Raw genomic sequence first — 13,906 nt, forward strand, 5'->3', positions numbered from 1 at the left:
CATCAGAAACTCACAAGAGTGGTGAGGGGACCAGTGTCCAAAAGATAATGGCCAAATAATGTGTGGAAAATGTCTAGTCCCAAGGGTAGGTTATAAGTTTGCTCATGGAGGAAATTCAGAATTTGATTTGTTACTCTGCAGGATAGCTTCAGAAGAGGTGTTCAGATTCAAGACTGGCGAGTAAGGTAATTGATGCAAAATACATTATTTAAAATGCATTTTGCCTGAGTTAACCGCTTGTCGACCGCCCACCGAAGTTTTACGGTGGCCGGTCGGCTCGGCTGCGAAAAATCACGTAATATAATGTGACTTTGCATTTCAGCCACTAGGGGCTAGCCCCTGGTGCTGACGCGGGTGCCCGGCGGGCGCGATCACCGCCGGGCACCCGCGATCACTTGTTACAGAGCGAGAACCCGGGAGCTGTGTGTGTAAACACACAGCGCCTGGTCCTTTCAGGGGGAGAAATGACTGATCGCATGTTTATACAATGTATGAACAGAGATCTGTCATTTCCTCTAGTCAGTCACACCCCCCTTTAGTTAGAACACAATGAGGGAACATAATTAACCCCTTCCTCGCCCCCTAGTGTTAACCCCTCCCCTGCCCGTGACATTTTTACAGTAATTAGTGCATTTTATAGCAATGACCGCTATAAAAATGGCAATGGTCCCAAAAATGTGTCAAAGGTGTTCGAAGTGTCCGCCATAAGGTCGCAGAACCAATAAAAATTGCAGATTGCCGCCATTAATAGTAAAAAAATATATATATATTAATAAAAATGCCATAAAATGATCCCCTATTTTGTAGACGCTAGAACTTTTGCGCAAACCAATCAATAAACGCTTATTGCGATTTTTGTACGAAAAATATGTAGAAGAATACGCATCGGCCTAAACTGAGGAAAAAAAAGTATTTTTATATATTTTTGGGGATATTTATTATAGCAAAAAGTAAAAAATATTCATTTTTTTTTTTTTAAATGGTCGCTCTATTTTTGTTTATAGCGCAAAAAATAAAAACCGCTGAGGTGATCAAATACCACCAAAAGAAAGCTCTATTTGTGGGGAAAAAAGGACGCCAATTTTGTTTGGGAGCCACGTCGCATGACCGAGCAATTGTCAGTTAAAGCGACGCAGTGCCGAAATGCAAAAAGTGGCCTGGTCATTGACCAGCAAAATGGTCCGGGGCTGAAGTGGTTAAGCAAAGTAGAAATATCACTTGTGTAGTTGTTCCTAAGAGGAATGGTGAGAGGTGACAACTATCCTACTGTGGGCCACCTTGCAATGGTCATGGCAAGTGTGCAGGCCCACACACTAAAAAGATTAAATCTCACGACCACAGTCCCCAGGACATTAAAATCTATAAGAAGGTTTAAACTTCAACATTTCCCAAAACCTTAAATAAGTGCCAGATTGACTATCTAGGGGTCAATAATACATGCAACAAATACATGTATGTGTTGGTTAAATCAGCATTTAAATATAAGGAATAAGGAAATATACATGATTAGGGGGGAAAAAGTTTGTCTGGCAAGTTATAAATTGGCTAACAACACTGGGTTTAGTTGAAGCATTTCTTATGTGTTCAAACAAGATCACATTATACCAACAAGAGAAGTTCACGTCTGAAAATTTCAATAATGCAAAATCAGTGACTATGAGGCACTTACTGGCAATATCTCTCTCAATCCACAACGCATAAATTCATTCCTGATGTGAAGCCTGAAGTCCAGATCATCAGGTGATGTTACAAGTGCATTGATAAGCTGCATACAAGCCACCTACATCAAGGTAGCAGACAAAGAGAAATAAAGTCTGTTATTTTCATGTCAACAATATTCACTGCAACTAGAACTGCGAACTTGCAGGCCATATAAAAATTAAAAATGCATAGAAGATTTAAAATATATATTACACACACATTTATTTATTTTTTGCTTGTTTTTTACACATACATACTGTACACACAAATTCATCTATATGAGTTAAAGAAATAGCGACCATAAAAAAGAAAGAAAGAGATACACAGAATATGGTGCTCTTCCGAGGAGATAATAAGCACTCCTGGCCATCAAATAAACCATACAAGACACACTCATCAACAAATGCAGATTGAGCCATATAGAACTCTTAAAGGAAACAATCACTTCCTGGCCTTGGTTGATATTAATGTCATTCATATTTTGTTTGTCTACATTGCATATCTTTCTGAAAATGTATAAATAAATGGAGCAAAAACTTTAGGCAGGTGTGAAGAAATGTTGTAAGGTAAGATTGCTTTCAAAAATATATATATTTCTTTATTATCACTTTACAAAATGCAAAGTGAGAGAAAAGAAGAAGAATCTAAATCAAATTTGCTGTGACTACCCTTTGGCTTCAAACTACCATCAATTACACTTGCACAGTTTGTACACTTGCACAAAGTAGGGGAAGGTTCATACCACAAAAATACATTCCACATCCGTTCCGGATGTGTTTTTGAATGCATGTTTTTAAAGTGTTTGTGTGTTTTTTGTGCATTTGTTTTCTTTCAATATGTTTATTATGTATTTTCATAAACAAGAAAAGTGAAAAAAAAAAAAAAAAACACAATAGATGTGGTGATCAATACATTGTTATTTTCGTGCATTTTTTATGCGTTTCCAGAGGCATTCCAGGTGTTTTTTTTTTCCCCCACCATATAAGGATCCAGTGCAGTTTTAATGCTTGTTTGATTTGTTACACTGTGTTTTTTTAATGCATTTTAGTGCGTTTCAGTACATTCCAGTGCAGGAAAAATGCAGCATGTTCTGCTTTTTTTTCTGGAACAGAAAAGCCCTGGAACTGACTGCACTGGTGTGAACTATGTCAATGGAAACCATAAAAACCTATTTCCCATGCATTTTTGATGCAGAACAAAAACGCACTGGACTGCATGTGGTGTGAACTGGCCCTCAGGTATTTTGTAGGATTTCAGTCAGGTGTATGATAATCAATTATGCCAAGCAGATCATCAATTTTGTATGTAGGTTGAAACACCATAATTAACTGAAACAGTTTTAGCAGGCTTAAAACTGAGCCAAACTCTGCTAAGGTGAGGTCGTGGAAGGTAGGGGCTGATTTACTATAACTAGAGAGTGTAAAATCTGGGGCAGTTCTGCATAGCAACCAATCAGCTTCCATTTTCTATTATTTTTTTGTCAAAGCTTAATTAAAAAAGCTCAAGTTAAAAGCTGATTGGCTACCATGCACAGCTGCTCCGGATTTTGCACTAGTATTAGTAAATAAACCCCACAGTTTCATATACCATGGCAAGACTGAGCACAGCAACAAGACACAAGTATGCATCAGCATCTCTATCATGCAAAGATTTTAAGCCGACAGATTTCAAAACGTGGTACTCAAGCTCTTTTGAAAAAGCACAAAGAAACAGGCAATGTTGAGAACTGTAGATGCAGTGGTCAGCCAAGGAAACAATGTAACAGATGAAAGACATATCATGCTTACTTCCCTTCAACATCGTAAGATGGAAGAATTCCAGTAGTGCCATCAGCACAGTACTGGTGGAAACCAGTGTGACCCAGGTACACCCATCTATCGCCTGTAGAATTCTGTCCAGAAGTGCTATTCATGGAAGAATTGTAGCAAGATTAACCAACCACATCTACAAACAAGCCCTACACTCCACAAACCCGAACTCCAAAGCCAAGGGGGTTTCGATCCTCATCTCTAAGCATGCCGAGTTTCAACTAGCTGACACATTGATTGATCCAGAGGGCAGGTATGTCTTCCTCAAGGGTAGGTTTGCATCTAAACCAATTACTATTGCCAACATCTATAGCCCAAACGAACACCAAGTTACATTTTTCAGGAAAGTGGGCGACCTTCTCTCCACCTTTCAAGAAGGACTGTTGATTCTAGGTGGGGATTTCAACACTCCGATGAACCCCGTTCTAGACTCCTCCACTGGTTCCTCCACTCTCCCCTTCCGAGCCCTACGCCAAATCAAACTACAAATCCAGAACCTGACACTCCATGATACCTGGCGCACCCTTTTCCCAAACACTAAAGACTACACATTCTTCTCGGCTCCACATCAAAAATATTCAAGAATTGATTATTTCTTTCTTTCCCAATCAGACCTATCATTCCTATCCCAAGCCACTATTGAACCAATGTTCTTATCCGACCATCACCCTGTCACCGTAACACTTTCCTTCCCTGAAGTAAACAACTCCACGAAAACGTGGCACCTAAACCCTTCACTACTGAAAGATCCTGTAACAGTTGCCCAGATCAAGTCTCACATTCAGACATATTTCCAGGAAAACACGACCCCGGATATCACACCGGTCACACTCTGGGAAGCACATAAATGTGTTTTAAGGGGGAAGCTCATAGCCCTAGCATCAGTGGCCAAAAAAAGACACCAGGAACTTATCAAGACACTTATTAAAACCATCAACAGGCTAGAAGCAGCGCACAAACTGTCAACCTCACACACAGTACTGCAAGATTTAGTGCAGGCTAGGTCCGCACTCTTAGATGAACTCGGGAAACGAACGAGACGACGCTATATTCTGCAACAAAAAGTGTTCTATGAGCACGGGAACAAAAGCGGCAGAATGCTAGCACGCACAATACAGGCAGCCAGGCTTTCCTCTAGAATCCATCAAATTCGGGACAAGCAGGGCACCCTCCTCTCAAAAAATGAGGAGATAGCAAGCCACTTTGAGAGTTTTTACTCTAACCTGTACAACTTACCTCAAACGAGTCCAGGAGGCACTGCTGCCTCTGCTCGGGCCTTCCGAATACAAGAATATCTAGCCGAATACTGTCCCAAACCCATCTCCACCCAACAAGCTGAGGCCCTGGAGTCCCCCCTTTCTAAAGAAGAGCTGTTCCTGGCCATAAAGCAAATGAAAGTAGGGAAAAGCCCAGGCCCAGATGGCCTATCCCTCATATATTACAAGACGTTCCAGGATACCCTGACCCCTGAAATGCTCAAAATGTTTAACTCCCTGGCAGACCCACATACCCAAACGGGCAGGCTTTTAGAAGCCCATATAACGGTCATACCTAAGGAGGGCAAAGACCCCCTGCTAGCCTCAAACTACAGGCCCATATCCCTCCTCAACGTGGACATTAAACTCTACGCCAAAATTCTAGCCAATCGACTACTCCCCCTCATCCCTGGATTGGTCACATTAGATAAGGTGGGGTTTGTACCGGGCAGAGAAGCAAGGGACAACTCCATACGTGCCCTGAACATACAACACTGGCTACAAACGTCGAACTCCAAAGGCTTCTTTCTGTCCCTTGATGCGGAGAAGGCGTTTGACAGGGTGGCCTGGGATTACATGCGAGAAGTTCTAAAAAGAATCGGGCTGATGCCCCGCATGGCTACGTGCATTAACGCCCTATATTCCAATCCATCGGCCAGAGTAAAGACTAACGGCTTCCTGTCAAACGCCTTCTCCATCAGCAACGGAACTCGCCAGGGATGCCCCTTATCCCCGCTAATTTTTGTTTTGTCATTAGAACCCCTTTTAAAAAGATTACGTAATAATCCCGACATCAAAGGAGTCACCATAGCAGGAAAGGAATTTAAAGTCGCTGCCTTTGCGGACAACATCCTACTCTCCCTACAAACCCCCAGAATTTCCTTACCAAATTTACTAAAGGACATAGGCCAGTTTGGAGAAATCTCCAACTTAAAGATAAATTACTCGAAATCTTACGCCTTGAACGTCTCGCTGCCCCACCAGGAAGTGTTGCACTGCCAGGATTCTTTCCCATTTCAATGGAAGGAGACGGCTATAACATATCTTGGCATTCAGATTACCAGGAATATGACGGAACTTTTCAACCTGAACTTTCTGAAAGCACTTACGAGGGTTCAGAGTGACCTGAAAGACTGGGCCAATTTGAACATTTCCTGGTTTGGCCGGGCGGCCTTAATCAAGATGGTGATCCTTCCCCGTCTGTTGTATTTGATACAGTCAATTCCAATTCACCTTCCCACCTCCTTCTTTGCGTCATATAGGAAAGCTTGCTCTCTTTTCTTATGGAGAAACAAACCTCCCCGCATAAAATACTCACGGCTCACCCTACCCAAAAACCGTGGTGGAATCGGTCTACCAGACCTCCACAAATATTATCTAGCATGTCACCTGACTAGGGTCGCAGACTGGAAGATCCACCACCTGAGGAAGGCATGGGTCTCATTGGAAAGGCTCTTTACCTACACACCTACGCACATACTCCCATGGCTCCCTCCTCATCTATGGCCCCAATCACTCAAAACACACCCCCTTATATACCCTACCCTGGCGGCGTTTAATAGAGCTGTATCCTTGCATAAACTCTCCTCACATCTGGGCCCGCTGACGTCACTAAGGGGAAATCCGGACTTCCCTCCGGGAGACCCCACTTTTTTGCACAAGGAATGGCCATACCCGGACATTCTAGCGAAACACTTATTTAAGGGGGGAAACCCACGTCCAAGCGATGACCTGGCAGCCGAATCACGCACACAGAATATTCCTTTCTGGCCATTTAGACAAATGAGACACTATCTTGCATCCAAAGCCACAAATGCGACCTGGTCAAGGTCTCTTACCCCGTTTGAATCTCTTTGCCTCCGCCCGGCCCCACAAAGACATCTCATATCTTTCATTTGCGCCCTCCTCCAGGATGACTCCTTCCCATCATCCTCCATACGCCTTCATGAATCCTGGGAGAAGGACGTAAATTCAGAGCTCACTGATAAATACTGGGAAAACATAAACACAATCGCCCATAAGGGTTCACTAAACGTCGCGATCCAAGAAAACGGATACAAAATTATAACCAAATGGTACAGGACCCCCTCACGCTTACATAAATTTTCGCCTACAATCCCTAACACCTGCTGGAGATGTGATTCCGATGTGGGATCCATGATACACATCTGGTGGGAATGTGGATCCATACAACCTTTTTGGGCGGAAGTACACTCCATCATTAAAAAGGTAACAACCTATGAACTCGACTACAACCCAGCACAGTACCTCCTACATCATTCAACCCTTCCCAAACGCGTTTATCACAGATCTTTGGCCATGCACATGGTAAATGCAGCTAGGCTCTGTATTCCAAACCATTGGCGCTCCCCGGAAGCTCCTACCACTAGAGAATGGCTAGCTAGAGTGGCCAGAATTGCAGAACTGGAGGAACTTATCTACACTTCTCAGGAGCGCTTACAGAAATACACACTGACATGGGCATGCTGGACCCACTTCAAATCTACTGAATGCTACAAATCTTACTTCCCCCCCTGAACTCGCTGCACCACGGGATTCCTGAACAGACCACGGACCTCACCCTTACCACCCAGACCGATAATTCCTTACAGTCCCGTGATGGAGGAGTGGCCTCCTTCCCTCCTACCCCCTCTCTGTCCGCCTCTCCCCCCCTACCCCCCACCTCCCCTCTTTTCATCTCTTTTTCTCAGAACACCCCAATTCCAGGCCCGTTGCCGGGAAGCTTACCCTGAAAGGTACACTCTGTCTATTTTCACCATATGGTTTCAGTTTGTCATTGATACCTGTCAAAATGTTATCTGCAACATGTTTATTTTGACAAACGTTTATGCCTGTACTATTTTTTATGCTTCAATAAAATCTTTTGTGGAAAAAAAAAAAAGTGGGGTGCAGAAAAATGGCAGCAGGGGTTCTGGACCGATGAGTCGAAATCTGAAATATTTGGCTGCAAAAGGAGACAGTTTTTTTTTTTTTTTTTGCCGAATGGCTGGAGAGCAGTACAAAAATGAGTGTCTGCAGGCAACAGTGAAGCATGGTGGAGGTTCCTTGTAGATTTGGTCAGGATCAATGGTGTCTGCAATACTGAGAAATGCAGGCAGATACTTATCCATTAAGCCATACCATCAGGGAGGTGTGTGATTGGCCCCAAATGTATTCTACAGCAGAACAACCACCCCAAACATACAGCTAATGTCATTAGGAACTATCTTGAGCATAAATCAGAACAAGGAGTCCTGGAAGTGATAGTTTGGCCCCCACAGAGCCCTGATCACATTATCAAGTCTGTCTGGGATTACATGAAAAGACAGAAGGATTTGAGACCGCCTACATCCACAGAAGATCTGTAGTTAATTTGTTTTAAGGGCAAAGGGAAGTCACACCAAATAGTGGTATGTTCCTTCTTTTCATTTACCTTCCAGTTTGATAAAAAATAAATTAACACTTTAATTTCTGAAAACACTCCTAATTTACATACATTTTTCACACCTGCCTAAAACATTTGCACAGTACTGTGTGTGATTATATATATATATATATATATATATATATACACACATATATATATACACATACATACATACATACACACATACATACACACAACAGAGGCAATGTTTTGTATTATACGTTAAGAAATATTATCCAACAGCACAGAGTGTAAACAATTGATGAACGTATTTGGGGTTCTGCTTTACAGCAGGCAAAGCATATCATGCCTTTTCAGAATTCATACAAAACGCTAGCATTGTGTAAAATAAAATCAGGCTGGGAAAGTGCTAAATACATTATCCAGAAATTCCAGCTACAAAATACCTGGCAAGGTGCTGCAGAACCTTTAAGCTGAAGTGAACTTTTAAAAAAATCACCCTTTTGCACTGCAGCCATCTCTATGTATTTTTCATGTGTTTCCTTAAGACCCTACTGTCATAGCTTTTCAACAGAATCACTGCTCTCACTGTAATGAATTGCACTATAAAGGAAATGCAATAGAAGAAAGCAAAATAGTAGAAAACTGGCGCTGCTGGCAAGCAGACAGAAATAATTCCCACAGGTATTATAGCTCTACAGTTGTCACCTTGAAAGCCAACAGCAATCTTCAGTCTCGGCTGTTAGCTCAGAGTCATGCTTTTCACAACACCAAGAACTGCCTAAACTAGCCAATTTATGGCAGCAGTTTTTAACATTGTGGCTACCTATAGGTAGAGAATAAATCCTTGAGTAATGATTTTCATATTTCTTAACAGACATATACTGTTTATACAATAGAGAGATGAAGACTGGACCGCCACTTGGCTAGCTGTAAGTATCTACATTACAAGCACAAAATGATTCTGTTTATTAAAACTTTGATCCTCCATGGTTGTGTTACTTATTCTAAAGCTCTCAGGCACTATGAGAAAAATATTTTTACTCATTTTACGCTTTTAATGCATTGTTTTTCCAGTATTAAAATGTATGTAAAGGGAAAACTTTTTCTGTTAAAGTGATACTAAAGTAATTTATTTATTGTTGTTTAAAAATAAAAAATATGTTATACTTACCTGCTCTGTGCAGTGGTTTTGCACACAGCAGCCCAGATCTTCCTTTTCTCAGGTCACCCACCGAAGCTCCTGGCCTTTCCCTCTTGCCAAGGGCTCCCCACAGTAAGCAGCTTGCTATGGGGGAACCCGAGCTGAGCTGCTGCTCTGTGTGTTCATCCAGACACGGAGCTTGGCCCCCTCCCCTCTCATTTTATTGGCTCACTGCCTTTGACTGGCAGTAGAGTGAGCCAATGGCGCAACATCGCTGGATCGAGATGGGGCTCAGGTATTGGGGGGGCTGAGGCACGCAGAAGGTTTAAAAAGCATAAAATGCATTAGGACAAAAAACCTCAGGTGCAAGTGTGGTGGCTCCCAATATGGCCGTTTGACTCGGAAGCTCCGACCAGCTGAAGTCTTCCGTGGACACTACAACTCGTTGAATGAAGTGCCAACAGCAGCCAGACCTAGGGGAGAACCCTCCGGTCTCCCCTATGATAGCGGGGACAGCACACTGGGGATCTTTTGGGTCAGTCTTCTGCAAGTGGGTGTCAGGCCACGGGTCCCAAGATCGCGACGGCACTCGGTTACAATCACAGGCCCTCCTGCAGCTTCCGCAGATGGCCTCTCTTTTGATGAGCCTGGATCATGCGCGAGTTCCCCCTTTTGTGGGCCCAGTGTCCCCGGCCTCCACTGAATCACTTATTGGGCATACGCTGGAAGACCTCTTGTGTTCCCCTATGTACCCAGGTATTTCCCAGGTCCACTTTATGGCCCAACCCACAGGACTTTAACCTAACAACAAAATGAATAGCACTGCACATTGAGTAAGTGTGTTGTGGCAAAGCAGCAGTGTGAGTGGGTCCTAGATGACATAGTTTGCACTCTTTACCCTATAAGCACATAGACAGCCATTTAGAATTAACCAATTTTGATCAAAGCCAGTAGACTTACCAAACAGATTAAACAGTGTTTAATAATAAATTTAAGTTATTAGGCTGCAGTATTCAAACAAATGTTCTACTTACTAGATGTGACATGGTTTGTATACTATCAAAGACAACACACGGATATTGTTGGCCACACTCTACACCAGTCTGTGAAATGTGCATTAAGTGTGCAGAGTGTATGGTGCACATCAAAAAGGTTAATGGTTGAACGTTACGCAACACTAGGAATAATAGGGCTAGTGAGCTTGCAGTTTCTCTTGAATGAATGCCCTCATCATATACTACCTTGACTATCGTAACCCTATGACATCCCTCTATAAAATACACAGTAGCTTTCATCCTAGTAATCTATCAAAGTACTAAACACACAATCATTTTACTTTCTGCTAGAGCAGTCACTTCTTCCCTTCAGGCAACAGCCTTTCTATTAAATATTACGATCTTCAAAGTTCTCTTTATCTCTTTCAAGGTTGCTTATTATGCTTTTTTCCCCAACTCAACTTTTCCTAGTAAGAAACAACTTCAAACAATCAGGAACTTGATAACAAAAAGGTTAAGTTAAGTTCTACAACACACAGCCCTAGAAAGACATTAAAAGATCTACCATACCATGGTCTGACATGACCATTCTATCACAACAAAATAGTCCTTGTAGCCATCGTGGTTCATTGAGAACTAAAAGCCATCAGCCGCAAAGGCTGATCATACTTGTATAGTCAGTCTATTAATTCACAGTAAACTGGGCATGAATGACATGGCCGTGTGGGCAGAGCCCCACGTTTTGTTTTTTGGTCTTTAAATGTTGGCAGCAGGGAGAAGATTCTCTGCCTGTTGTCACAGGGGAGGGGGAATTCAAGGGGAGAAAGTGCAGAAGCTAGAATATGTTACATGTTCCACCCAAAAAATGGGTGAAACATTTAACCAGAGGTGAATTATTTAAACAATGCCTGTTTTCTCTTTGCTCTCCCCTGATGTTGATTGTAAGAGGTGTGTAATCCACCAACTATTAGACAATTAGTATTATTATTTTTTTTCATCCAAGCCAGGCTTTCAATTTGAAAGTCACATTGTGTAAATTGTTTTGGACTAGATACTCCCCCCCCCCCCATCTCATTTTTAAATATCAATACCTTGGTTGGCAAGTTTAGGCAGCCCTCAACATGCATCCTTTGTGGAGCCTATCAGTGTTTGCAAGATTGTTTTATTGTGATTTTGGAAGGTTGGATGATTCTTACACCCAGTCTCTCTTTATGTTTGTAGGTCTCTCTCTCTCTCTCTCTCTCTCTCTCTTTCTGATACACACATACAGAGGACTTTTCCTGGAGGACATCTATGCGGGAATAACTTACCTCACAGTTTCATATGCTGAATCTCGTAAAACATGATGACGTGCAGAAAAAAATGAAGTTCAATGCTTCCAAGCATGCGTCGGCTTGATTCTGAGCATGCGCAGGTTTTGAACCGATGCTTTTGCATACTAACCATCGGTTTTGACCTATCGGTTAGGCGTCCATCGGTTGAATTTTAAAGCAAGTTCTAGATTTTTGGACCAAAGGATAACTGACCGATGGGGCCCACACACGGTCGGTTTGGACCGATGAAATTGAACTTCAGTCCGTTTTCATCGGTTTTGTCCGATCGTGTGTACAGGGTCTTACTGTTTGAGAGGACCGAGTCTGTGCTCTGGATACCCTCACTTTTAGATACTCATGTATATTCTACTAGTAGTGTGTATTGTTTTCTAATGGCACCACAAATGATGCAAATAATTCCTTGGCATGTAAGGGGCCTGAATGACCCAGTAAAAGAGATAAGTTGTATTTGATTATGTACTCTTCTATTAACCACCCATTATCTGCCTACAGGAAATTCATACCAACACTAATTTTCTTCTTAGGTTCTCACAATTTACAGTTTGCTCCCAGTACATATCATAAACAAGAGGTGTCATTCTTGTTTGTCTTTTGCCAGCAAGTACAGCCAGATTAGGTGTATAGATTTGTATTTCTTCACTGTACATGGGGAAGCCATGAAGGGGTACTGGAGTTTTAATCCACTCTGCCTGACCAACATACCACCTGAGGCCTAACTGGGGAGGGAGGTGTAAATGTGTGTGGCCATCAATTTTATGGGACACCATGAAAATATTGTATATTTAAGATGTCTTTTTTTAAACATTAATACCAGGCTGACAGAAAAGGCACTAAGAACTAGAACATCCTAATCCAAAAACCTCATATGTTGCTCTCTAGCGCACTCAGATTGGCTTCAAGCTCAACAGTTTCTTAATGATTTTACCTTTCACAAAGCACAAAACAAATACGGTTTTCATAAAATGGTGTTTTTGGGGGAGGGAGATAAATTAAAGAAATCGCTAGCATATTGCCTCAAACCAACAACCCAAAACATAAGCATGCTTTAGAAATGGAATATGCACCACTAAGCCCAGTTGGATGTGATAATTTGGGCAGCATTGGAAACACATAATAATAATAATAATTATGATCAATGTGATGACCTGAAAAGCTTGTTCTGTTGCCATCACCTTATAAACTTCCTTTCCCATGCCTTCGTATCAGCATAAAGTGTCTCACTCAAAACAAAGTTCTCTCTCAATGTACAGGGTCTGAATATATCAGAAACAAAGAGAACCATAGTCTTGACCGAAATGTATAAACATAGGGCTCACAACATTTTCCCCCGGGAAACACACTTTAAATCAGGCTCTTTGCCCAGGTTCTTTGATAAACGTTGCCCAATGCCCTTCCAAGCAACTATCGCTGCTTCTAAATCCTGTGGGGGTTCATTCTAATCTCCAAGCAGACTCCCTTTATTCTCCACGATCAAATGGTGGATCAGGAGGGTTACTATCTTTCCATGAAAGGTACAATCTATGGAAGGCCATTTACTTTGGGTAACATATATGAGCCAACAGCAAACAAGTCCCTTTTTATCACACAGTGCTGTCCTGTTTGCTGGCTTTAAGTCAGGGCTTTTGATTCTTGGAGTGGATTTTAATGTACAAATGAACCAGTTACAGGGTGCCTCACCTGGAACCTCACCCGTCTCCTTTATAGCACTGAAGCAAATCAAACTAACTCCATGTCTTAAGCTTGCATGATACCTGGGGAATTCTACACACTAACGACAGAGACTACAATTTTTTTTAATTCCACGTCGGCGATATGCCTGTTTGGACTACCACTTCCTCTCCCAGCGAGATCTCTCATTCCTATGCGAAGCAACCATCGACAGCATGATCATCTCAGTTCATTACCCGCTCTCTCTAAAGGATATACACACAGGCCAAAAATGGTCGGTTCTGCAAGGACCAGCCCACTTTTAGCCCATGTATAAAGCTCCTTGATCAGTTTCTGTTAAACAAGCATGCTGGAAAACCAGCACCTGATCATCGCTCACAGCCATTGTGTTCTGGCCGAGGGGATCAGTTGCATCTGGGTCTGTGCCACGCCTCTGGACCTGGAAAGGGCTCTACAGCCAACACAATACACAATGAAGAGTCTAGCTCCATGCAAGTCACATCCTGGCTAGTGCGCACACACATCTGGTCCAAGCATAATCCCACTGATCCAGATAGCTGCTATACAGAGACCAGCCCAGTGTTCTCAAAAAAAATTAATTAAAGTCACAGT

General features: G+C 42.3%; 1 protein-coding gene across 4 annotated transcripts in view; it reads right to left on the reverse strand.

The window, feature by feature from the left end:
• Positions 1-13,906, reverse strand: part of DIAPH3 (diaphanous related formin 3) — an 844,467-nt gene that overhangs the window by 515,534 nt on the left and 315,027 nt on the right. For all 4 annotated transcript variants that reach the window (XM_040341346.1, XM_040341345.1, XM_040341344.1 and 1 more), the window contains one exon: positions 1,670-1,780. In XM_040341346.1, coding sequence (XP_040197280.1) covers positions 1,670-1,780 — 111 coding nt within the window. The remainder of the gene's footprint in view (positions 1-1,669; positions 1,781-13,906) is intronic.

This window comes from Rana temporaria, chromosome 2 (assembly GCF_905171775.1).
Source record: "Rana temporaria chromosome 2, aRanTem1.1, whole genome shotgun sequence".
NCBI classification, from domain to species: Eukaryota; Metazoa; Chordata; class Amphibia; order Anura; family Ranidae; genus Rana; species Rana temporaria.